A 27464-nucleotide genomic window follows, 5' to 3' on the forward strand; every position below is an offset into this window, starting at 1 on the left:
TATTTCCAGCATCTTTGATGAGTCATCCATTACACAAAAAGTGCAGCTGGACAAACAGAGGCGGTGCTATTTATTTTTCGTATGTTGATGTAATACTTTTTACCATAAAAAGTAAAAAAAAATACATTTTCAATTGTCCGCTTTTGAACCTGTAAAATGAAATACAGCCCACATTCATGCGTCAAATAATACCGGCAGTTTCTAAGGTCAGCAAGCACTAATACTGCCACATAATTATTAACACTGGCTAAAAATGGCATCATTACCATTATCATCATACTAACATTAAGGCTTTTACTGAGAAAACATGCAGTAGAGTGTTTAGCTTCAAACAGACAAAAGATTTGTTTCTCTCTCCCTGACATTTTTCTCTCCCAAAACCTCCAAATATTGTCTCTGGTCACACAATCTCAGTCAGAAGTCAACATTTGCTCATTATGAGCATGAATGCCAGCTGCGTTTTAGGATTTTAATCATTTATTTTAATCTTTTTGTTTCCAGGATGGAGTGATTGTATTGTACACAAGAGTAACACATTAAAATATAGTGTCTGTTTGTGGATCTAATCCACATAAAGTCAAAATTATACAGTTTCACATCCGTTCACTGAAATAAATAAATTTGAGATAAAACATTGCTGCACTGCAAAACCACAAAATCTTACCAAGTATTTTTGGTCTAGTTTCTTGTGTAAATATCTTAACATAGTTGAAATAAAACAAAACTAACAAGTAACTTTTCAGCAAGATACATGAGCTTTGTTTAAAAGTCAATTTCTCAATATTGATAAAAAAGTGCTACTTCCAGTGGTTAGATAACTTTCTTTTAACAAAATATTGTTCCCAAGTGAAATAATCTGCCAATGGAACAAGTACTTTTACAGCAAAATTAAGGAATTATTAACTTAAAACAAGCTCCTGTATCTTTCTTGAGCCTCCATTTTCCCTATTACTTTGAAGAGGAGCCACATTTTTTATTTCTTGTATTTAAATTGGTTTTAATGTTTTGAAGCAACCCAGAAAGCAAACCAAACAAGAAAGTAACACTTTTAAATTCTATGTGTGTATAAATGAGAGCTGAATTCATTTAAACTGTTATTTCTGTTGTTTTGTTTATATTTTGGATATTTAATATGTCTACCAGTTCCAGTGTTAAATATTCAGTGGAATGTAATGTTTATTGAACTTTAACAATGTGTTCTTGTATTATTATGCCATTACCTTTGTACTACTTGAAAATATTCTCAAAACAACAATATTATTGTTATTGCAATAACTTCTGGGACAATTTATTGTCCAGCAAAATTTGTTATTGTGAAGGGCCTGTATATGTATGTATAAGTAGGTCAGTATTGTTTTTGAAAAGTAGTTTGACTTATAATTACTCCATCCTGGGAAAAGAATGATTGAGGTAAATTTTTATAAGACTAAAATGAATGACATTCCTGCCAGTGATGACTTGATGTAAAATTCTCACCGGAACTGTAAATGGATCCCCACCAGTGAGCCCTTCCTGTCCTCCACGCCCTGCTCACCGACTCACACTCATCACTCTCGAATTCCCATCATTCCCTCCTCTATCACCTCTTTGATCCCTTTCTCCCTTCTCCTTTAATGTCTAACTCTTTTTCTTCACGTGTTACTGGGTTTTTGGATTTTTAACAGTCGGCAGCAGGCAGACCACCGCTCCAGCCTCTGTGACTGCGGCCGCGGCAGCTGTGGCCGCAGCCGCCGGCACCACCGCAGGGCTGGTGGAACAAGGTAGCACGGTGGCGCACCCAGGGCATGCCACCCCGCTCCCCCTCTGCTCCTTCTCTGTTCTCTTGATTTTTTTTTTCTTTTTTTATCTTTGACCTCATTCTAAAACTTTCTCTAACTCTCATTTCATTTAGTTCCTTTTCTTCTCCCTGAGCATTGGAGTTCAGAGCATGATGGCTGACCACACTGCTAACTACATCTGTCATCGAATCATCAGATGCAGGACTAGCTTAGTTTTCATCCAATTATTTAGACTAAATTGTGTTTTTCAGCTGATTCTGTTCATGCAAGTCAATGTTTCCAATGTTTAAATTTACTTTTAGACAAAAATATGGACTGTGAGTTAAGTTTATACTTTTAAATACTTTGAATATTATATAAATATACAAAACTGTTTATATAAGGGATGGGCAATAAACAGATTTTATTGATGAATTAGATTTTGGATTTTGAAGATTTAATTTTCCATCAATGCGCTCCTATGATGTCAGCAAGCCCAAGGCGGCCATCTTGTTTGATTTGGACGTTTAGTTCAGGCCAACTCTATGGCATTTTTTTAAATTATGAGACCAAAGTTATTGCATCACAAGAATACAGTCGTAGTAATACAAGAAAAAAGTTCTACAACAATAAAGTCGAAATAAAATGAGAATAATGTCTCAATATTAGAAAAACAAAGTTGAGCATCTTATGAATTTATGGTTTGATGCAATTTTTACAGATGGGAAACATTTAATCTTTCAATATATCAGCATCAATTTATTATCAGTAGCAGGATTTTGAAGTGTTTTGAAGAAGAAAAATGCAAAGGTGGTTACATAATAGCTTAATAACTATATCAAAGCTTTTTACTCATTAAAATGACTTTTAATCTTTACTTTAGGACATTCTTTATTCTGGTAATATTATAACATTACTATATTCTTTATTTGACAAACAGTCTCGTTGGTTAGCCCCAATACTCTAACACATAACTCATTGAAATAAAAGCCAATTTTTAAAAGTATTTTCTGTCGTTTGTAGTTTTTTTTCAGTCCTTTACAATAAGATATAGCGGATGAAAGCCTAGCTACGAATGTCAGCGCTCATGTCACTTCCTGTCTGAGATCTGATGGTGTGGCTTCAGTGCCGATCACTGCTCTGTCATCACTCCATTTCATCCCGTCCTCTTCTCTCATACAGAGCATGGCCTTGCTCCAGTCAGACTGATGTTCTGTCCCTGTGTTTCCTCTCAATCTCTTTCTATCATCTCATGTGTCTCATCCCCTCGTTTTACATCCATCCTTTTATCCCATCATCAAACATTTCCACCTCTCTGATTTTCATCTTCGTCCTTCACGCCACCGGGTTCGTCTCCATATTTTCATCAGGTTTCCATGTTCCCACTGTGTCACTCCCATCTCAGGTGTTCTCTTCACTCTTCTCTTCCTCTCTTCTCTTTTCTCTGTCGGACAATGACACTGGAAAGTTCCCCCCCTGCAACTTTTAAAGGATGGAGCTGCCCGAGAGCTGCCAGTGAATGCTGCATGGGGCACTGGACTGGTGCATGCGCTGCTGCACAAAAGGGATTTTTGGTGCATGATGAACACTGCAGATGATGCAAGACTGGGCATGCTCACATCGTCCAAAACGTTTAGGATGCTAGTTTATTGACCTCCGTTTGACATTTTAATGGTGTCAACGGAGCTTTTAATAGTACTTCTAAGCATCTTTTTTTATATTTGCATGCCCACAGAGAAACTTTTCGGTCAATGGAAATGTGATTACAACCTATTTTACTTTGATTAGCCTAAGTATGATGAAGAAAGACCTCTGTAACATGAAGCATGGTATGAACACAGCCTGGGACTTTAATGCTTCATAAACACAAAGAAAGACCAAACAATTTCCTTTGAGACTAAATTTCTGACCTTGTCAAAGTCGCAGTTGTTTGTAATGTGTCTGTGAAGGATTGTTGTTGAGACTGTCTGAAGCAAAGACGATCTGTTGATTTTATTTATTTTTTTATCCGCTTCAGTTGGACCAATATAGGACTAAAATACTGACCTAGTTTGCGTTGATATCACAGCTGATATCAAGCCGTGATAGTTTTCATCTCTGTTAATGAAAACTATCACACAGAGTTCTGTGATGTTTTTTATACCCATTGATCTTTTCCACATTTTCCCACATTTCAACATAGACTTTGATGGGATTTTATTAATTAAACAACACAAAGTTGTGGGTAATTGTGAAGTTGGATATCTTAAAGATGACCTTTTATGCTTCCTTGAACATGTTAGGTTTTTACACAAAATCATTATTATAGAATAAGATTTCAGTCTCCTCAGATCTGCCTGTTTTGAGCTTTCAAACTGGGCTGTTTTAGAGCCTTTGTCTCTTTAAATCCAAATAAGAAGCTGCCCCCTGTAGATCTTTGAAAAGCAACAATAGAGCCTCCTGCACAACTAACAAGAATGTAGCATGTGGTTTCTGGATGGTAAGACAAAAACAAAGAACTTTTCTAGTAGCCACTGTACAGCACATGCAGTGGGAAAACCAGCTGACCAAATGTGCTGGGGCTCTGTTAGGGTTGCTATGTAACGGCGCAGTGCCTGTCAGTTGTGACTTAAAAATTTGGGAGGTTTTAGTTTAACCTCTTGGGTTGAGACTCAAGTGAAAGTATACAAATGTGCAAGATGTGAGTTTTATATAAGGGGTTTTCTGGGCTACAATTGTTGTTTTGGTTTTCCCAGCTAAGTCTTCTAGTTTTTAATCACAACAAACTCTTCATAAGGTGCATATGTGATCATAGCTAAGTCTTCTGAGATACTCTTGGTTTTTACAATTAATCTTTGTAGATCACTCGGACCTTTCTAATGATTTACAGTAAAACTTGTACCCCACTTGTTCTTGAAAAAACTGTCGATGAAAACCACTTACACACACTGTACTAACTCTCCGACATGACAGACTTGCTGTCAGCTAAGGACATGTAAGTAGTAGCTGTGTCCTTGTTTCGGTGGTCCACCGGGACCCCTCGGTCCTCTCCATGTCCCTCAGCCTCCATGAGGCTCCACTCAAATATTTATAGTGATCTACCTCACCAGCTTACTGGAGGCCCTGTTCTATTTTATGCGTCATACACACACATGCAGTCACCATGTAGCAGCTCAGTAAATGCTGTTTTAATGAGAGGGTACTCCAGGCAGTCTTGCACCTGAGTGCAGCTTGTTCCAGCCTGTTAATGTGAATCCATGCCCATCCTTGCTCTGTTCCTGCAGTGATGCATCGTGCTATTTTTGACGGATTCTTGTTCGTTTTGTTTTTAATCTGTTCTTCCTCTCTCTTCTCGCTTCATGTGTCATTTTTGGCAAGGTAAGGAGCGCCCCCCAGTCCTCCATCCCCTGTTTTCCCTCTCCTCCAGTATCAAATGACCTCCCGTATATTCAGATTTTTCAGGTTTCCTCAGAGCTCCCTCACTTTGCTCTGTGTCTAAAACTGTCTTTCATGTGCATCTTTAACGTCTGGAGGCTCAGTGAGACTGCTTTCGCTTCCCCCCACACACTTTACCGTTCCTCTTGTCTCTCAAGTCCTCTCCTCTTAACAAACCACCAGAGATTAAGAGAGCATGAACTTGACTCTTTTCTGACCTCGTTTCTTCTTCTTCAGAAGCAGGCAGCGTTTTGGGAACAGAGTGCATTCACTTTCTCCTCTATTTGGATAATATTGTGCTTACTTATCATTTCCCTTTGCCTCCTCTCCCCTTCTTTACTGCTGAAAATAAAATTTTACATCAAGCACGAGGTGATCAGTGAGGCAGAAATGAAAGTCATAAAAAAATGGGAAAGATTCTGCTTCCCTTTTATTGTTTCCTTCTCTCTCTCTTTCTTTCTTTTTTTTTTTATAAATTCTTCATTTTAAAATATTCAAACATGTGCTTAACGTCTAGTTCCATAAAAGAGCTAAAGAAATCCAATTTTTTCTCTATATCTACTTTTAGAACATGTTTGTAGACAAAAAAAAATCAGGGAGCAAGATGTTCAGAAAACGAGAGGAACGAGGGAGATGAAAAACGGGAGAAGGAGAAGAAGGGAAAACATGCCAGACTTCCAGAAATAGTGGTTTTACGTAACTGGCGGGATGCTGATGTGATTGCATCTGATTAGACTTGAAACTGCACTCAGCCACTTGAAAAGATTTCATCCATGGAAGCAAGAAAGACCTGAGAGTGACACCTTAACCAGCCGGTCATGTTTTATTCACTTAAATGTACCAACAGGAACAGATTGCTCTCCTTTAGGTTATAGTGTACATATTTTACAATGATGGTAGGCCTGATATAGTGCAGTTAAGTTTATCTATGTACTTCTCTTTCATAATAACATGCTAATATATTTAAAAGAATCCAAACTTTAATTTTATTTAAATATTTAATGATTGTTTTAATCTTCACTACAAAAAACCCCAAATCTTGGCAAGTATTTTTGGTCTGGTTCCAAGGACAAATATCTGAGTACACTTGAAATAAGACAAAATTAACTTACAAGTAATTTTTCAGCAAGATATAGGAGCTTGTTTTGCATAAATAATTCCTTAATATTGATAAAAAGAAGCACCAGTTCCAGTTATTATAAGATGTCCACTTATAACAAGATATTATTCTCATTGCATCTTACAACAAATAAAAAAACGGTTGGCTATGCAAAAACCAAAACTTAAAACTTTTAACAGTTTAAATTAAATAAAGCTGTGAGCTCCCTGCTCTACAAAAGCCATTATTAAAATTATGAGCTTCTAGCTTATTTTTTTAAACGATGTGGCAGAGATTTGTTGTCATAAAGACCCGGCTATGTGTGGGCAAAATCTTATTCACACAAATGTGAGTAAAGTGGCATTTCTATCAGTCCTTCTGAGAGATCCAACATTTTCATTCGTGCATTCAAAACTTCATCCTGTTTAAGGCAGTGTCAAAAAACATTGTGATACAAGTACTTTTTAAATCAATAGTAAGGAATTATTGACTTAATACAATATGTGATATCTTGGTGGAAAGTTAGTTGTAAGTTAGTTTTGTCAAGATATTTGCATTAGAAACTAGACCAGAAATACTTGGTAAGATTCAGTGTTTTTGCAGTGCTCTAGCTCGACTTGCTCCACCAACGTGTCTGGCTCAGATTCTGAGCCCCTCTGGGGGAAATGTTAATTCAAAGCAGTCAGACTTCCTTCTATCTATTTTTGAGCAGAACTTCCTCGCAGACTGCTTATAGTTTCCATTAGCACTTGCAAGGGATTTTTTGTTTTAATATTCATCAGAGAACCGAGTCTAAAGTATTATTCCCGTCTCACCCCTTCCCTCTTTACCCTTAATTAGAAAGCAGACTGAAAACTAATCCTCCTTAAGGCCTCCACAGGCAGGGCTTATTGTTGGGTTTACATGGCCGCCGTGTGTGGTGGCCGCCATCTTTGTTTCAGCTTTCTTCTTGTCCCGAGGAGAACATTAGAGTCGAGGTACTTTTTATTTCACTGACAACAACATTATTATTATTTTTGTTATTCACCACTAGAACAGCTCTCTAGCTTGAAAGTACGTTTGAAATTCCAGTTACATTTACTTCTCATCTGTTTCCGTTTGAGTTATGGAACAGAGACTCAACAAAACCCCAGATGTATTCAGTTTAGCCAATAAAAGCACATTTTATGTGAAGTGCGTGCTGTTTTGAAAGGAAGCAACATCAAGAAGAGTTGGACTTTTAAATGAGTCACTAACTTAAAATAGTGATGGAAATTGGAGGTAGGTGTGATTTCTTAACTGGAAGGTAACCCAAAACAGTTTTCCAACGTCTGACTAAGGCTACAGCTGCTAATTTTGGCTTCATGAAAAGCAATGATTGACTAGAAAGTTGAGCTGTACAATATTAGGAAAATTTGGTTTTATTACTAACCTACATTTTCTATTGTCTCTCCTCTAAGTTGTAGCCTCTCTATAATATCTAGGTCAGGTGTGAGCAGACGTCCATCTACCTTACGAAATAGAAATCTATCTTTCATGACACATACAATATAATTGCCGACCAGAAACAGCACACTTTGATAACATTTCTCATTCAGAATATTTTGCCGCTCAAATACAAAGATCAAATGAGAACCACAAATCTTAAAACTGTTGAGTGTTATCTTTGAAAGATGAATCAAAGTAAAAACAACTCAGAAATTCTGAATTTTTTTTTTTTGGATTCATTCCTGCAGCAGCCAAGACCTTGCTCAACAAAAAGGCAGATGTTAAGGTAAGACTTTTTTTTGTCTCCCTCAGATGTTTCAGACCTTCTTTCTCTTCTTTGTTTGTCCTTGTTAGAGTTAGTCTTCTCTTCCTCTTTGCTTTTTTGTCTTGCTTATTTTTGTTTGTGTCAAAAACAGATGTATTGTCTTGGCTTGATTTTTACTTGTGTGGATCCAAATGAGGGCTTGTGAGTTTTATATCAGGCAGTTTTAGATACATTTTCATTTAAAAACAGCTCTTATCTGGATGCACATCTGCTCTGCATGTTGCTCCCACTAGTGTGTCCTTCTGATTGCCCCTTTTTATTTTGAATCCTACCATTATCTGCGTCTTCATTATTGAATATAACCATCTGTTAGCCCTCCTCATTTCATCACTTCCTCTCCCTTTCGTTGCTTCCTTTTCCTCCTCACCCCATCTGGTCGTTAACCCCATGTTTCTGCTCATCCTTTAATGAAGATCTCTCGCCATCCCACGCTCACGGAGACACTGTGCAGTAACACATCCCACACACAGCTCCCATCAGTGCGTCTGCATGCAATGCGCCGAAGCATGGAACATACGTTCAGCTATGCATTATGGTAGAGTTTGCACAGGTGTGCGTTTGTCAATATGTCCGGTTTGCCTTTTAAAGAAACAGTCACCCAGAAAGTGAAAATGTGGGTGTGAGCGTGCCTGCACATGGAGAGTGTGTAAGCGTGGGTGTCGGTGTTAAGTGTGTGTGTTGGTGTGAGTGAACGCCCCCCTTCCTGCTCGTTCGGATCAGCAGGGAATGTGACTCCAGTTCCAGGAATAGCTGCCAGTCTGGACCCTGGAAACTCAAACGACAGAAATAGACTCTTACTTCCAATGCGGCGCTCTCATCGCCTAGCAACAGGCTCCCCACACACTCGCCCCGAAGCATTTCTAAAGTCATCCTCTTCATTTGCTAATGTTCCCGCTTTTCATCCTTTTTCTCCTCTCTTTGCCTCAATTCTCCTTCCTTTCTCATGTTTTTGGGGCCTCCTCTCGTTCGTTTTCCACTTTCCTTTTTTTTTTCCTCTCCTGGATCATTAATGCATAATGGCACCTGATGCTTCTCAGCTGAAGCACCTGTCCAGCGCTTGCAGGTGGCCTCTCTTTGGCATTAGCTCCCCTTTAGCATCTTTAGCCTCAACTGCTGCTAGAAACTTAAATAAAGATTCACTGCAAAAATACAAAATCTTACCAAGTATTTTTGGTCTTGTTTCTTGTACAAATATCTTATTATGCTGAATTAAGACAAGGAACTTTTTAGCAAGCAATATAAACTTGTTTTAGGTCAACGATTACTTAATATTGATTAAAAGGTAAACAACTAGCTCCATTTATAAAAATGTCATGTTATTATTGCAGTAATTTGCCAGTGCAATTAGTACTTTTCTGAATCAATTTAATAAATAATTTGCTTAAAACCAGCTCCTATCTCTTGCTGAATCAGAAAGTTTTGTCTAATTTCAACTGAAAGATTTTGTATCTTTGCTGTGTATCTATATTTATTACGAAATAACCTAGAAATCTTAAGTTTCTATTGGTTATAAACAATTTTCTATTCATTTGTTCAGTTTTTGTGGTGCCATCTTGTTTCCTGTAGTTTGTGTCCGTTTACTACACTGTTTCGCAAACTTCCTTCTTATGCAACTTTTCCTTGATGTCATATCTTCCTTGCGTGCACCACCTTTCTTTTGCAAGAGCTTTCAAGTCAGACTTCTCTAAAGACGGCCTTCTTTTCATGATTTTTGCTCTTCATTTTGTGGGCAGAAGTTGTGTTTTAATCTTCAGTCGTCACCATTGCTTGTTTTATTTTCTCCCAACCTCTTCTTTTTACTGATCATCTCCACATCCATCAATAAATTCATCTCATCAATTGCCTGAGGACAGAAACGCAAGTCCAGTTCGACTGTCCAGTACATGGTGAGCACGCTGATTACACATTTGAGCCCTCACTCCTTCTTTGGTCATGCTGTTCAACTTACTTTCTTTTGCTTTATTCATCTCTCTTTCACTTTCATTCAGTTTGGTAGCCGGTGTCAGTACATTGCCAAATTACAAAGGTTTTATTTTGAATGTAATTTATGTTTTACATGCTGCTTCTGAGTTGCAACAGGAGCCACTTCTCTGAAATTCTTTTTTATCAACTGACCCAGTCAAGATGAGGCACAAAGTTTCAGAAGGAAAAAGTTGAAAGACAATCCTTGTTCTTATAATACAAGGATTATAAGGATTAGAGCAACTCAGCAGCTCAGAAGGTAAACAGATTGTATTAAATGGGAACTCTTTCTGCGACTTGGACTTGGATCTTGTTTAAGTCATGTGACTTAAGAGACTGATAACTGGATTTGGGCTCAACTCCTAAAAACCTAAAACTTGACTCTAAATATCCAAGTGTTTGACGCTCAAAAGGGCATATGTTTATTACATTGAAAATGAGGTAAAAGAGAAAAAACTTGATTGAAAGAAGCAGCTACAATTGTTCAATGATGTTCTGAAAAGAAGAAATTGTTTAGTGTTTGTGACTTCACCTAAAAATAACGTGCATTGAATTCAGAAGCTGGAGCAATGCAACACATCTGATACATCTGATCAGATGCATGGAAACAAATTACATACATCTGATCAGAGACTGTCGTTTTGATCATTAGAGACTTGAAACTTGTGAACAATAATTACGTTTCTCTAGCATAATTAATTTAGCCTTTTGTGAGCTTTTTTTCAAATGACATGAAGAAGATATTAAGCCACCAACATGGTTCCATTGAAATGCTGATTTTGCTGGAGTTGATCGTCTTCCTCACAGATTGTTGCGTTGATGAGGAACCATTTATCCGGTGAAGATGGGCTTGGTTGATGTTATGTTTGTGTGAAAGGAGGAATTTGTTTGGGAATATTTGCATTTGAGTTTACTGCATGGGAATGTTTGCTGTTTTTATGGCTGCTTTGTGCTTTTATGTTTTTTTTCTGCTTCTATGTGCTGGCCTGCTCTCTTCTTTCCGGTCCTGTGTAAGTTCACTGGTGTTTAAATGTCATATTACGGCAGATCACATTAACATATGAACGCACACACACAGACATTAATAATTACAATCAGATATAAACCAGTGATGTCCATACTTTTTACCTTGTGGCCAAAATTGTCAAGTTGAAAGGAACCAAATGCCACAAAATGTAAATGATTGTAGATCTAAAACATAAAATCCAGCAGATTTGCTTTATTTAATAAAACAAAGCAAACAAAAAAGTTATATCTGAAATGTGCATTGTTTTTTTATTAACTTTGAATTTTTATGTGTGTATTTTTAGCAATGCAAACAGAATTTTGATTGCTCATTCTTCAAAACGTTTCCTTTTTTTATTTTGTTTACTAGCATTTTCTAAAAGGGTGCAACAAAGTCTGAGTAAAAGCTGCTGAATATTTGTGGTCGTGTTTACTATGAAATTTAACTGAATAAGTACTTTGTCATATTTTATTTCTCTGTATCTTTTTAGAAAGGCAGTCAATATTTAATTTTTAGATTTGTTTAACTACATCAACCTGAAACTTTGAGCTGCCATTTTTTGCAGTGTGCTGCACAAAATCACTTCGAGGGCCACAAATGACCTCTGAGCCACCCTTTGGACACCCGTGTTATAAACCACCTATGACTCAGCATAGAAAATTACAGAACTTGAGACTTGAAAGAGAAATTAAGTCTTTATTTAACCTCCAACGTTATTTATTAACTGGATCAGATTCGAGCTCGCCAAAACTTTCCCCACTTTCTGAAATATTTCTTTCTCTTCCCTTTTAAAATTTTCACTCCTACTTCACACAATTCTTGGCAGTAAGCAAACACTGACCTTGCTTGACCTCGCACCGATGAGTAGGAACTGCTGAGACGGAACAGATTTGCATGGTTAAGATTTTATGTAATGGGAGCTGACTTTCTAAAAGTGACTCACTTTGGTGATTCACTTCCACTCCCAGTATTCTGCCCCACTTAGCAATTTCAAGTTGATATTTTCTCCCTGCAGGATTAATGTAGATTCAATGCCAAACCTCTATGATCAGTGTGATCTAGAAAGAAAGTGTTTGCTCTTTGATGTGTGGCCTTCTAAACAGTATTTCATCAAAGCTTTATGGGAGAAAAAAATGGAGGTTCAAGGCCAAAAAGCATTGTTGAATGGTTGCTATGTGTAACCATTAACAGGGGGCGTCACTGGTGACTGTGAGATGATGTCACCCTCTCATTATCATTAGCCAGACCAGTTTGAAGAAATAACATTTAAGATAATGTTCACTGTTTACCCCTGCAGCGGTCTTCTACTTTCTGGACTCCACACTGTATATGATATGCACCTATTTTTATCCTGCTATGCTTGTGAGGTCATTCACATATGATTATGTTCCATCTCTTTATATGGAGATTTTTGTTACTCATCTATTAAAAAAAAATTGTATATTAAAAAATAACCCATTTGCTAGCATGCATGTGCAGAACTCTGCAGTTTTATTGGGATTTCTGGTAAAAAAAAAAAAAAAAAAAAAAAAAAAAAACAACCTTTAAAATAAACACATCTGTTGTTGCTGTAGCTTGAAAAATGTAGAGAAATCCAACCTTTGGAGTTCATTTCTTCCAAAGAAAAGAATACGTTAAAGAGATATTGTTTTAATAAAACTTACCTGCTTTAGAATTAATGGCATCCCCAGCAAATCCTAAAAGGGGAATATAACTGAAGCACATTTCAGATTATGCGTCACTTTTTTAAATTGATCGTAATGTTGAGGACATTTTTTTTAGTAATGTGTAACAGATTCTCACTCTTCAAAACAGGAATGATACATGTTGTTTAATTGACACAAATATTTCAGTGTGAGATTATGTTGCAGAATAAAAGATTAACTTATTTTAGGACTTTTTACACATTTTTACCAGAAACATTAATAAACATGTATATACAGTGCGGTGTAGTTCTTTTTTTTTTTTCTACTAGCTTTGCTTTCAAAAAGCTAAAATGTCTTGTAATCTACTAAAAAATACCTTGATCATTTCCCAGATGTTTCAAGGGTCTTCCAATATTTTTATTTTGACTTTTGCGGCTTTTTCCGCTGAGTTTTAATAACTCATAACTCAACATTTACACTTGCATGGGAAATGGGTGCAAACAGATGCACAATTATACAACCGTACATGTTTGAAAAGCAGAAGTGAAGCAAGTACAAAAGTACAACTGACTTCTGTTTTGTTCTGGGTTTTTTTTTTAGGACTGTCTTGCAGATTTCGGCTGGTTTAGTTCAGCAGCATTTTAATGTGCCAAAGGTTTACAGATTATCTTTATTTATGGATAAAATCATATGGTCTAAACCTTTATCAAAATAAAAAGCACGAAAAGCAAACATATTTTTTGATGAAAAAAGTTGAGAATAAAGAACAAATAATCCCTTTTCTATATAAGGTCACATATTCATCTGAAAAGGAGTGAAAAAGGAGCAGCTTGGAAGGAACCTCAGAAAACTTGAACAAATATTGACTGTAGAAAGTATGTCTCCTTGGGAGCAAAATTAACGATTGAAGGATGATTCAAGACTTCTGCACAAGCAATGACTTCACACTGATGCAGTGAGCAATCACACACACACCTGCATGGACACGCCCTCTTGCTGTTGTTAACACTCTTGTTGTTGTCTCCTCCCTTTTCCTCTCCTTTCCTGCACAGCCTCAGACAAACAGCACCAAAAACAGCATAGTCACCAGTCCCAAAGGAAACATCCCTTCACCTGCTCTGGTATTTACCTCCCAACCTCCCTTCACCTCAGTCTGTATGTGTGTGTGTGTGTGTGTGTTTGTGCCTTACAGCCCTCTGTCTTCTCCCCACTGCTCCCTGTTTGTGTTTACTTCTGTATGCATCAGTCAGTTGAAGGTAATCATTGGCTGGTTAGGGTTTAAATCAGCAGGTTGTGTCAGGAGACATTTCCCTGTGGCAGCTGGGGATGCTGTGTGACTTGCACTCAGGTTGGTTTCGTGCCGCTGTGGCATTTTACCCGTCTGTGTAAGTTTTCTAAAAGTGACTGGACACTGACAGCCTGCAGGGACTGCCAGTGAGCTTTTATGTAGCAAAATTATCTAAAGGTACACAAAATTCGGTCAAATAACATCTCAATCAATCTTTTTTTGTTTATGTTTCAAATATGATGGATTGAGATAGAAGCTGTAACAAGAAGCGTCTTCAATTTTATGTGTGCTTTTTGTCCTAATGCTTATTATCAGCAGCCATTCCATAAAGTTTTAACCTGGTACAAATCAGATTAGGATTTAGTCCCAATGGGGAATAAAGAAATTAATAGCAAAATAAATTTGAATGCTGAATGCTTTGTCATGTGTTGCAAAGGATGCATCTGCAACAAAAAAAAAATGCTTCTAATAACACTATACAGTCATTATTTTGGCAATAATAAAAAAAAACTTGATAGCAAAGATGCCTAATCAATTTTTTAAAGAATTTTAGCCAGGTGAAACTAAAACTATTCCACTTCATTTATGGGTAACACATATTTTTTCTATATCTTACATGCAAAATGTAAATATTTTGTGCAGTTTTGTTTAAAATTACTTCTCTTAATATGTTGTTCTTTCAGCAAATGGCATAGTTTTGAGTCTATAAGCTCCAGCTAACGATCAATCGATTACTAAATTAGTTCAAGTCAAATCAAAGTTTATTTATTTATCACATTTACAACAACTTTAGTTGACAAAAGTCCTTCACAACAATCATAATGACATCATAGGTAGAGGAATGATGGAGCAAGAAATAAAATTAAGTTTGGTAAAAATATTAAGACAATGATAAAATTGGCAGAAAATACCAAAGGCATAATTTCAGCTGCAGTAATTTGCCAAAAACTCAAATCAGTGCAGTATTAATATCTGCCTTCTGTTTTATTTAAACTGGTGTTGAAGACCAGGAAAAATACAATAATATTTCCAAAGTTTTTGAAAATATCTTTTGCTCTTCAATCTTCTTCCCAAGCTGCAGAAAATTCATTATTTGTGTTATAAATCCACATTGAAATTGAGGTTTTATTTTTTTAATTCCACTTTTCTAAAAGTAGGTCCTGTATATTCTCTCAACTTACTTGTGAAATACATTTGCCAGCTACTATATTCCCACTTATCCCCAGCAGACCACAGTTATAAATGGGTGGAAACAGCTCCAGATGCTACTCTCATGATCTCACCAACTGTGACATGTAACACAGCTGAGCATGTAATAATGATCTATAATATCTTCTACTCTGCTGAGTAAAAGGCAACACGTGCAGCCACACGAGCGTGTTTCTAAACCAGGCTGTGTGTTGCTCATGTGTGACTGTGAAGTCCTCTTATGCACTAAGCTCAGAGAGTTTAAAGGGAGAGTTACATTTAAGAGCTTAAGACTCTTGTAAAAAATAAATAAATTAAATGTTAACTGAAGCCTGTTTGTAGAACAGACAGATTCTCTGATCCTTGAAAGGAACTGAGAGCGTTTGGAGGGGCAGAGGTTTGTTTTTTTTCTGCCAGGGACTCAAACTAGTTAGCGTTTCATCTTTTTTCATCAGGAGCAGACTGCTTTCACTTCCACAAACCTCTAATCATCTGACCTGGAAGCTTTTGAATCTGGTGGAGGAATTTGCAATACATATTTTCAAGCCAGCTCTGTCTTGTTTGGTAAACTGAATCAGTTTAATTGAACTTAAGTGAGGTCACCAGCACTTCTTTCCTTCCCTCCCTCCCTCGGATCATACGATGGCATCAGCAATCACACCCCAGGTACTTTGTTCTCACTCATCGTTGCCACCATCATCATCTGAGTTGCCATCAGTGCTTGTTTCCCTAGGAGACGGTTGCCTAGGCAATACCCGGAGCATCACAGAGAGAGAAAGAGAGGAGAGAGACGAGTAATGATTGGTCATCAGAGAGGTGTCACTTCCCGCAGGGAGAGGAGTGCTGTAGAGGATATGGAGGGCTCTGATGGGTTCTGATTTACTGTATGTCGAGTGAAGAGTGAGAACAGCTGTAGAAAATGGAGGGGAAGAATAAAAAAACCCGTTAAAGGGGTTGAGTCATGAGGAATCAGGGCCTGCAGAAATGAGAAGGGAATAGTGTTGGACTGCAGGTCACAAAAGTGAAGAAGTCGATCTCTAACAATGCAGCATTTTCGTTTCAGGGGGAGCCTAACGTTTGTTACACAGAGATGTGCGACGTCTGAAACGGTGCATTGTTTTTGCAACACCGTGCTCATTTTATTTATCAATTAATCTATTGATTAATCATTGTGCAAATTTTTTATTTAATCCTTTTTTATACAATGTCACAAATACATTAAAAGATGCAAATAAACAAATAAGTTAGTTGACAACTATATTTCTATAATTAATTAATCCAATTAATCGCTTCAGCCCAATTTTTGAGTCTTTTACAGCATTTAGTTGTGGTATTGTATATTAGTAAAGACCAATCAAACAAAGCAGCATTTCAAAATTACAACTATGGAAAAAATTAAGAGCTCACTGCACTGAACCCCATTGAACAGCTCATGGTTATTCCACCAAATATTGGTTTCTGAACTCTCAGTTAAAACATTAGTATTGTTTCTAATTCAATACGAACTTGTTTTCTTTGTATTGTTTGAGCTTTGAAAGCACTGCCTCTTTTTTGTGATTTTGACTATTTCGCATTTTCTGAAAATAAATAAACATTTTGCTTGGAATTTTGCAGACATGTTAAATAAAAAAAATTTAAAAACAATATTAAATTTTACTCAAAACATATACAAACTAAAAGGAAAATCAGAGAAACTGATCATTTTGCAGTGCTCTCTTAATTTTTTCCAGAGTTGTTTGTTTCCAGAATATAATCATGAAATGACCGTTCTCTCTGGTCTGTCATCTCTGTTGAATCGAGGGTGTTAGATCTGCTTGACCTTTTTTCTTATTTATTTCTTATCCTGGGGTGTGTTGGGGTTTTTGTGCAGGGTTTGCCAACCCCTTCTGAGATCTATGTCACAGAGTACTTCATGCATAAGAAATGAGCTCAGTGATTCTTCCCTTTAGATTTCTGACAATCCACATGGTTCATTGCTTGTTTGTGTCATTGACAACATGGAGGTCAAACTTCTACATGCACAGCTGGCTGGTCCAGAAATACGTTCCTGCTGTTTTGCAACAGAGTCAGATAAGTTCAGGTTTAAAAAAGGATGCAGTTGGTTGACTTTTATAATGCTGCTGTGGGGAAATCTGTGCTTTCCTTGCACAAGAGTCTTTGGGTAGTTTGGTGCAGCGTATTCTTTGAAGTTGAAAGCTGGTTTGATGTGGTGATTTTAAGCAATTTGGTTGGATGACTGTGTCTGTTCTTCGTTTGCTAGTATGCAGGGAGCAGAGCTGACTCCAAATTACAGTTTTCAGCTCATCCACCCACTCCGTCGCTTTGTTGGAGGGTTCTAACCCCCATCTCCTCCGCCAGCGTTTCCTTCTGTTGTTTCTCTCTTTTTTTTCTTTACTTACCATTTCTATCTACATTTGCTTCATATTCTGCTCTTTCTCTCACGTTTCCTCCATCTTCTTCCACCTCCCCTCCTCTTCTTCCAGGAACCTCAGACAACTGTCATCCATAATCCGGTGGACGGGACAAAGGTATTCGCCATTCCCAAGTCTGGACCTCATTATTCATCTTTGTTTTCCTCATTCTCCTCCTCTTCCTCTTCCTTCTCCTATCCTTTTTACATGTTTTTTTAACATGCATTCGTGTGAGTGCACCACTGCATTGTGTGTGGATTTAGTGTTTGTGTGAGTGTGGCAGGATTTGAACTCCTGATATTTATGCTGTTATTTAAAAAAGCTGAGATTAGCTAAAAGGTGTTTCTTACCTCTGCATGTGTATTTGTTGTAAACCAGTTTTGTAAATAAACAGACCTGCAGCAGGAAGTTCTGCTGAGAATTTTTCTTTTTATGAAGTTCTGCTTACAAACAAACTATTTGCTCCTGCCTGGTTTTTAGTTCAGGAACTTTTTTACTCTAACTTCCTCATAAATGTGTCCCCTACATACAGGTGCATTTCCCTAATTTACAGTATAATTGAAAAGTTAGCTAAGCTTACTTGGTTAGCTAGGAACGAAAGGTGAAATTTGTTTATGGATTGATTACCCATAGTCACAAATTAAAATGTTATAGTGTTCAACCACAAGACCAACCAAGGATGATTTTTAATACAGAAATTTTAGCCTATTGAAAAGTTTTTCTGTGTGTGTTTTCAGCACTTGTTGGAGGCTAATTTTGCACAAATTACTGAATTAAAGCGGAGTGACATGGAGACAGCTTGTTGTTCTGCTTAATGGACCCAAGTTGCTTTAATGGTTCCCTTCAACTCGCCTGTATTGTTGGTTCTAATGTCAATAACTGGTATTAGAATATTCAATGGCAGAATTAAAACAATAAAAAAAAACTTTCCCCACATTTATTTATCGGTTTATCAAACTGGCATTAATCAATTCTCTACACTCTACACTTTGATCCAAAGTCTGTCCATATTTGTTCAGCTTATTCAAATATAATTTCATATTTCAGTGAGGTTTAACTGTATCAGTGAGACACTTTATCCAATTCTTATCTCTCATGTAGAGTCAAAGATCTGTATTGCCCGTAAAGGTGCTCTTATGTTTGTTCAGCTTATGTAACTTCTGATAGTAGTTATTACAGAAAACATGTTTTTACACAGTATGTATTTGGAAGTTGTGCATGAATCTGCAGAAAGATCTCTTCCACCCAGAGATGTGACAGATCTCTTCTGTCACATCCGGTTTTTATAAACTTGTTTCATACTCAAAGGAAACATTAAAGTTTTTGACACTCATCTAATTTAGAGCAGAATATTTATTCTTTAGTACTAAAGTCAATCTGACATCTAATGATTTTAGGACTGAATGCTGATAAACTACTTTATAAAAATGAGTCATAAAATTGCAAAATGTGCAAAGAAACAAACAGAAGGTGTGATCAGATATTTAGAGCCTAACAAATGTTACAGTTTTCTCCCCCTCTTCTTGGCAGAAATGCAGTTAACATCCTCCTTGCTCTTTCTTCCTCTGCTCAGGTCACTGGCTGCTCTTTTAAAGGCTATAAAAATCCACTTTTGTGCTCTTGAAGCTGCTGGTGAACGTGTGCACTCACTAATCAGGTCATGGAGTCTCTCAGCACCCTGTACATGCAGGGGAATTTAGACCCATTTATTCTGCTAATTGGAAATCAGAAACTCCTCTTCTGGTGAAAGGAGTGACAGAAAGGCAGGCAGACAGACAGGTGGATAAATATATCTGAACGGCGTGCCGCTCTGCCCGGGATGACAGCCGATCTTCCTGTGAGAAGCTCGTCTGTCTGCTTATGAGTTTGAGAAAGGTAGAAAAGGCTCCTCCAGTTTAAAGTTTCAGAAAGGCAGAAAGTGTTTAAAGCTGCAGTATGTAACTTTTATGTACGTATACATTTTTTTTTACATATTAGTTAAAATTGTCACTATAGTCTTATAGTGTAATATGAGACAAGTAATCTGTGAAAAGATAGATTTCCACCACTTCATCCCTGAGCTTCTATTGCTGCCTACAAAAATGCACAGCTCCCGACCAAAAACAGTCAATCAGAGCCAGGAGGAGGGTTTTAGCGCTGCCAATCATCCTCATTTACACACTGCTAAATATGCTAATGGCTAAGAAACAACTTGGCATTGCAGGAAAATCTGGTAGATCTGTCGCAGTAACAAAATATTGACGGTAAACAGTATTGATGTTGTTTTGAGATCATTTTCAGGCAATCTTGTAATGGGAAAATAATGCAAGAACACATTCTCAAAGATCAATAAGCCTTACATTTTATTGGACATTTAGGTGTGGAACTGGAAAACATTTTATATATATAAAAATTAATAAAGAAAACAACATAAACAACAAACAAAATGAATTATGAAGTCTCTTTTAATAAAATTGCCGTTGTTCAGACCAAAGCACCAGATGGAAGACTTTCATCATCTAATTTTTGGTAGAAAGAGAGAGCAAAAAGGCAAAGAAGATGATCATCCAAATGGAAATTATTGAGGTAATTTTAATTTATTATGTGATTTATTGAGTTATCCATCCTCAGGCCGACTCATCGGTGGCCATATTAACCAGCATGAGTATTCACAGCAGGCTCTGCTATCAGAAAGAAGCTGAAGTTTAGCAAAGAGGAAGCAAAGGAAGGGGAGGAGTGGACGAGCCACATGGAGGATGACTGACAACACTAAGACCCGCCTCCTGGCTCTGATTGGTTGTTTCTGGTTAGCACTGGGAGCACTGGGAGAAGGCAGAGGAGCTCGAACCTTTTCCACAGATTATCTGTCTCAGTGACAGTTTCAACAAATACGTAAAAAAAAAAAATAAAAAATAGAAAAGTTAGATACTGGAGCTTTAAGGTCAAAAGTCGCACAGATTTCACATTTTGATTTGATGTCACAGTTTTAAAAATGATTCTTACTAACATGAGTAAGAATCATGTTCAAAACTTTTGGCTTCCTCTCCTGAACGGTTTCCACATGTAAAAAATGCGCCGCTGTTCATGATGTGTCATGACAGAATGCGCCCCCTGCTGGCCTGTGTTCCGCCTGTGCAGATTTACCTTGTTTATCCTTTGTGGGACAGATGTCTTTATGTGTGTCCTGCTCAGTGTGAATCCCCTGCTGTGCCTGAACACAAAGTGATTGGTTGATTTGTTTTCCTCTCCAGGAGTCGTCAGACAGCAGCAACACCACCGTGGAGGACGAGGATGTGAAAGGTAAGGCCTCACCGACACAAACGAGTCTGAGCTTCTGTTCGCCGACGTTAAAGAAGCAGTAAATTACAGGATTTATTTTATAAGCACTTGATGGTTTTATGATGCCGTTTCTTAGGCAGCCAGCTTGTGTAACTGCTGCCATGAATATCATATCAGGCAGATGAGTAAGTTTTACAACAGCGGAGGAAATAAACATTTTTTTTCTTCTTTTTGGTTGCCTGGTAGCTTGCTTAGATTTTCAGCGGGTTTTCGTCTTTTTCAGAGGCAGGTTTGTGTTCCTGACAGCTCTACTACAGAAAGAGCCTCTTTGTGAAAAGATTAAGTTTGTGAATATTTGTTGTAACAATCTGTACAGCCTCTAAAATTAAGCCTTTATTTTATCTCTGTTTTTGTTGTTTGTGGGACTGAAATATTCTCAGTGGCAAAACGAAAGTTATTTACAGACAAACACTGTCTAGCTTCCCATTTATTTGTCTTTCTCTCTGTTCATCCATCTGTTCATCCTTCATCCATGAACCATGTCATGTTATTTGTCCTGCAGTAAATCTGTCCGTCCAACCAAGCATTTCTGTCATCCATACATCTGTTGATAATTGTCACCCAACTATTTATCCATCTATCCATCCATCCATAGATCCAGCTGTTCATGGATTCATTGGATTTGTCCGTACATCCATCAATCCAGTCATTTAAACCATTCATTCATCTGTTCATCCAACCGTTTTTAGCATTCATCAATGCGTCAATCCTTCTGTTTGACAATCTGTTCATCCATCCATCCATCATTTAATTTATATGACCAATCATTTATGTATCCTTCCTTCTATCTATCTTTCCTTTCTTTCCTCTTTCCTTCCTTATGTCCTTTATTCATCCAGTCATTCCATCCATCTTTCTTCGATCCTCAGTTAATTTATTTAACCAATCATTCGTCTTTCCTTCCTTTTTTTCGTCCTTCCTTCTTTCGTTCCATCCATCTTATTCAAGTCCTCATAAACTATAGAGTTTGGACTTTAAAAGTGTGCTGAAATCCTGACATTATATTTTATGGAAACCTCTGATAAATGCCCTTATCACTGGATGTTTCCTGCTTATCTTCTGGATTTTGAATAAGGGGAGAAAATAACTCCATGTTCTCTTTTTATTTGTGTGTAGACGCCCACGAAAAGATCCTGCAGCATATTATAATTGTTGAGAGAATTCTCCTTCATAAAAAATAAAAACGTATCTGATGTTTCTGCTGTGCTTTAAATCAGCTGAAGCTAACATTTTACTGACCCCTGGTGGAGCCCGGCTGCATTGCCTCATCATGATGCATTTTGTCACCTGCTGTGCGATTGTTGGTGTGTCTGAGAGGTGAGCGGAGGGCCGTAAAATGTCACATGTCTTGTTCAGCTGCTTCACTTTGGGTCGAATCGAGGATCCTGAGTAATCCGTTCCTCAAAATGCCAATACGCCTGTTCAGATATTCAGCTGGCACAGTTGCCGCTGAGCAGAACATAGCCTGCATATTAGAAAAGAAACTCCACACTGCGCTTTTGTTTCAAGTCTTTTTTTTTTTTTTAGCTTCTGTGGGTGTGTCTGAGTTTTTCTAGCCTGCGGAGTTCAGCACAGAGAAAAAGCCCCGCTTTCAACATCTCAGCTGAGTACAATGTGTCTAAATGGGGTCATGAATGCTTCATTTCAGTGTCAAGCACACAGAACAGAATGTGCACTTCCATCTTCTCTTCCTCTTTGTGATTTTTTTTTTTAATTCCCTATCAAGCACAGCTGAGAACTGCATGGAAGCCAAACCAGAGTTAGAAAGACAAAACAACATATCCAGATGATCTAAATTTGCATGATACCAATCTTAGCCATTTCCAATATGTGATTTTATGTGAAAAGACATAAAATTTCAGAGTGCTGCTCTTTTAACACAAAGCAGTCCTTGCAGACTTGCCTCAGAAAAGATTTTGTCTCCCTGGTCAGCAACATCACCAGCCTGCCTTCAATTTCCTTTGCAACCAACTGCTGTGCTGCTATTACTGAGTGGCTGAAAGCTACGACTTCACGTTTTAGCTGAGAAAACCATTTTTACAGCAGAACATTAAAGGCTTGAGGCTGCCAAAACTTTAAATATGTACATCCAGATATATTCAGAAACTTTGCTACGGAGTTGGTCTAAAAATGGCCTTTTCCATCCTGTTATCCTCAGAAAAACCTTTAAAGCTTGAAAGCTGTATTGAAGTTATGTTGTCACAGCAACGTTTTATGAGGGAGCAAATAAACTGAATGTTTTTCATTTTATCGGCTAGTTTACGATGTAATGTGGGAAACCCAAACATACCAATTGACTTTCTTACATTTCTTCTGATTGGTTTGATCCTTTAATAGCATGCATAACAGAGATGCATTACCTCTAGAAACGTAATAACCTCACTTTATTGCTTCCAATCATCCCTTTGCAACAATGAGGATGACAGTGGGTGAAATAATTATTGAACATTTCTAGTGGGCCCAGTGACATAAGATTCACTCTAGATATCTGCAACAACTCAAGCAATCCACACATCCTCCTAGTATTTTACTGGCTTCTAAAAATCTTCTGCAGCAAACTTTAAACAAAATGTAGTTTTTTTTTCTTCTTCAGAGGTGGTGGCTTGTGCACACAGAGACTATTTTGAGTAAATTACGTATTGTTTCTATGGTGAAACTGTAATTTCTATTTTCAGGTGTTTATGAACCTGGTTGCTCCTGGATTCTTTGAGGTGTTAAAATTATTTTTGAGTTATCCGTCAGAAACACCTGGTCATGATTGATTTATGGTGGAATATTGTTCTTTCCACTTCAAAATTATGGCTCCAGCAGCTGCATTTACATTACATTACAAATGTGTGCAAATCTTTGTTGATGTTCTGCTATGATCAAGAAACATAATTTTGCAAATGCTGTGTTTCTATTAAATAGAAAACTCAATGAAAATGACATGTGAATAAGTTTTGTCATTTAAAAAGCACTTCCTGTCATCTACTTCATCTTTCCTGCCAGTGGTAGTTTTGGTTTGTTGAGCACATGACTCGTGATGCAAAACAAAAGTGTTTCCACTGCAGTTCTGCAAAATAAATTAATTTCTTTGTAGTTGAAAAATCACCTCATCTTAGAACAAAAGCAAAGTGAGTTTTTTCTAAATTTATGCTATTCAATTTAGCAAATTTATTCTTGTAATTCCCTTTTGCACAATTTTAATGTCAATGGAAATGCAGTTTGTGACGCTCACTGGCACATTCAATAATTTGGAAATAGAGCAAGCATGTTTTGCAACAAACCTTTTTGTGAAAATATCTGCTTCTAAATACTGACATTGTTTTGACACTGGGATTTTTTTGGCTTTCTATTCCTCTTTTATTCCAGTTTAGCCCATTTTTTTAAAAATGTTCCTTAAAATGTGTTTAAATAACCTGGGTAAGATTTTATTTCACTGGCCATATTAAAAACACTAATGAATTGTCAATATACTTTGTAGTCCTAAAAGCCCGACACAGTCCTCCTCTCCCAAATTCAGCCCTACCACCACACCCTGTAGGAGGCTTGGTCAGGGTTGGGGCACCTTTGACAGAGATGTTGAGGCTAAAAAAGGGGGAGGCCACCTAAATTTAGCTTTGGTGGCTGGAAACCGCAACAGACCGCCCAGAGAGGTGACACAGTCAACACACGCCGCTCTTCTAGCGCTACCCCTGGAAGGCATTCGTCTCACACGGCACTTTTATGGATCTTGAGATTTAAACGGGGTTGACAGCGCAGAGAACACCTCATGGGCTAGGTGAGCGCGGGAGGAGGGGTCGCTCGTGCTCTTCTGGAACAGTTTGTGCCTTCGTAGTCTTTTTGGGGTCTTGTCAGGTTAGTGCTGGACAGCTGCTTTGTAATCCAACACCCAGGTTGACTTTTGGAGGATGCAATCTGTTGTATTAGCCTCAATACTACGCTAGTTGTTAGACTCGGTATCATTTTATGCTGCTTGTTTTTGAGACAGATAGTTATTCTGAAGAACGTTTACTGAGTTTGTTATTTACAGGGTTGTTGTAAGTTATTGACAAGTCAAACATTGTGGATTTGGAGGTCACTTGTTAGTGTTTCTGATGTTACCCTTGCTCTTAGACGATGGAAGTGTGCAGATCTTCATTGGGATTTTCCCCACATGCATGGTTCTTTTTAAGAATCACATTCATGTGCACCAGGTGAATGAATGTCCTGGAAAAGTATTAATTCTCCTTCAACCCTTTCACTCATTACTACAAACTTCAGAGGATTTCATTGAATGTTTTGGATGGATCCACACAGAGTAATGCATCATTGTGAAGTTATAAGTTGCTGGGCATTTAAAATGTTTTATAAATAAAATATGAAGGGTGGTGAGTGTTTGTATTCAGCTTCTCTGGGGCTGACTTATCACCTTTTGCTTCTGAAGTCTGATTTTTGTATTTTTTATTTTTATGTTTTAACTCAAACTGTCGTGTAAGACGGAGAACATCTGTGAACAACAATGTCAAAGTCTTGACATAGAGCTCTGGTTGTATGTTGTACCTTCACATCCGTCTCAAATTTTTTTCAGTCTCCACCAGGTTCTAATTTTCCTGTTTTTCCTATCACCTCCTCCCATTCGACTCCTGATTAATTTGCTGTGTTTCTTGGTTTTTATTATGCGTTTTGGTTGCCAATGTTCTCCAATAAACCTCTAAGGCAGGAGTGGGCAAACCTTTTGCCGTATTTGCCAAAATTGTGGCAGCAAATAGAAAATAAAAACTAAAATCAAGCAAATAAAGTAGTTTATATAGGAAAGGGATTTTATTCATTGTAGATTCAGAACATAAAAAGGATTTTGCTTGTTTGCCGTAGTAAAAGAAAGGCATCTAGTTTTCCTTTTTTTTTTTACTTGATCAAACAATTGTATTTTCTCCTTATTCTCTGTATAAGGACAGGGTTTGGATCACATTTTTTCAAAAATGTTTAATAATCTAGCTTTTCAATAAAGTGTCTGGATGGATGTGGTTCTACCTATTATAAAAGTTTGGTTGTAAAAATACAAATACTTTATGTCATACTTTACATTTTCCATTCTAAGAAAAATGTGTCTGTAATAATTTTGCCCTGATTCCACATAGAAAGTCTCCATCTACATCAATCACCTTTACTGAACAGATCAAATTTGTATCATTCTTGAACTGCAGTTTGGACCACAAAATCAGTGCAAGGGCCACAAATGGCCCTCAGGATGCAGTTTGGACACCCATTCTCTAAGGTCTTCACATATCACCACTGAGATTAAATTACATTCATATGGATTATATTTACCAAACAAGCAACTTTTCAAGGTATATTTACACTGGGGTTTTCATTGTAAAGACAGTTATACACCACACTTTTTAATTGTTTTGTCACCAGTATTGAGAGTCATTTACTCTTTTCCTTCCACTTGAAATTTTTGTTCTACTTTGTGTTGCTCTGTCACATAAAAATTTGAGAAATATACATTGTAGTTTTAAGAAAATGAAGCGAACAAACAATACGAGTAGTTTTTCTCATTACTGCAGCCATCACCGTTGTCATCATCAATCTTTTGCTCTCTGGTGAGAATCGTGGTAATGTCACAATAAAGCCCCACATGCAGCAGCAGCCCCAGCTGTAAATCTGAATGAAACTGAGTCATTAACCATGGTAATGATTACCTTTAGTTGCTTCAACCAAGGAGTTGCTTTAATTTCTCAGTGTGAGGGCAGAAATTGGGTCTTTGCGTGTTTACAATCCCCCGTTGTGTCGTCTCCTCCGCTCCTTTTATTTCCCGATTGTGTTGTTTCTCTGGTGGAAAACATCCGCCTGGGTTCCATCTCTTGATTTACTTGTGTTTGGTCTCATTCTGTGTGTGGATGTTGTCAGGAAAGAGCTTAGACAACAGCTCACTTAAGGCGCAGTCCAGCACAAGTTCCCAGCCTGATAGCACTCAGGGCTCCTCAGCTGCTGTTCACTGTAAGTCAGCATGGACGGCCAGGTTCAGCCTCTAACATTCAGATCTTATACCAAAAACAACATCTTTGTTGTTTTTCTTTGGGGGGGTGGTTTTCCATTTGATCCCTGCATGGACTAAAATCATCCACCTGCTGCTGTTTAGAGACATTAAATCCCAGAGGATCCCTGATTTTTGCAAAATGGGATTTTTAACCTGAGCTTCTTTAAACATTTACTAACAGCATCGAGAAATCAACAGATTAGGGCTGGGCAGTAGAGCAGCAATTTTATTAATTCATCAGTTTTATTTTATGTTTTTTAATGTTTTAATGTTCTGAAAATCAAATTTTTTTTCTCCAGTGCACTTTTTGTGTTTCCATAGTTCATGGTGATGTCGACACGCCAAGTGCAGCCATCTTGTTTGATACTCTAATTCAAAGTCTAAATAAATAAAGATGGAATATAAGGGCAGATTCTGATTTTTTTTAATTACCAGAATAAACTCATGATATTAGGAAAAAAAGGGTAGTAATTTTATGATAACTCCTACATGAAAAATGTAAATTAAAATTAGAATGTTGATCATCTTATGACGTTATAGGACAAATTTAATCTTTTAACACACCAGCATCAAATTATA

The 27464-nt window shown here is 37.4% G+C and overlaps 1 protein-coding gene across 31 annotated transcripts in view; it reads left to right on the forward strand.

Moving 5' to 3' along the window:
• Positions 1-27464, forward strand: part of camk2b1 (calcium/calmodulin-dependent protein kinase (CaM kinase) II beta 1) — a 75065-nt gene that overhangs the window by 41307 nt on the left and 6294 nt on the right. For 2 of the 31 annotated variants that reach the window (XM_044111606.1, XM_044111589.1), the window contains exons 13-17: positions 1665-1760; positions 7989-8023; positions 13729-13797; positions 17636-17680; positions 20794-20842. In XM_044111606.1, the coding sequence (XP_043967541.1) occupies positions 1665-1760; positions 7989-8023; positions 13729-13797; positions 17636-17680; positions 20794-20842 (294 nt within the window). Of the gene's footprint in view, positions 1-1664; positions 1761-7985; positions 8024-9915; positions 9949-13728; positions 13798-17635; positions 17681-20793; positions 20843-26755; positions 26846-27464 lie in introns of all 31 variants that reach the window. The other 29 variants (XM_044111592.1, XM_044111607.1, XM_044111595.1 and 26 more) reach the window with 25 other exon arrangements.

The sequence above is a fragment of the Gambusia affinis genome, linkage group LG03 (genome assembly GCF_019740435.1).
Source record: "Gambusia affinis linkage group LG03, SWU_Gaff_1.0, whole genome shotgun sequence".
In the NCBI taxonomy this organism is placed as follows: Eukaryota; Metazoa; Chordata; class Actinopteri; order Cyprinodontiformes; family Poeciliidae; genus Gambusia; species Gambusia affinis.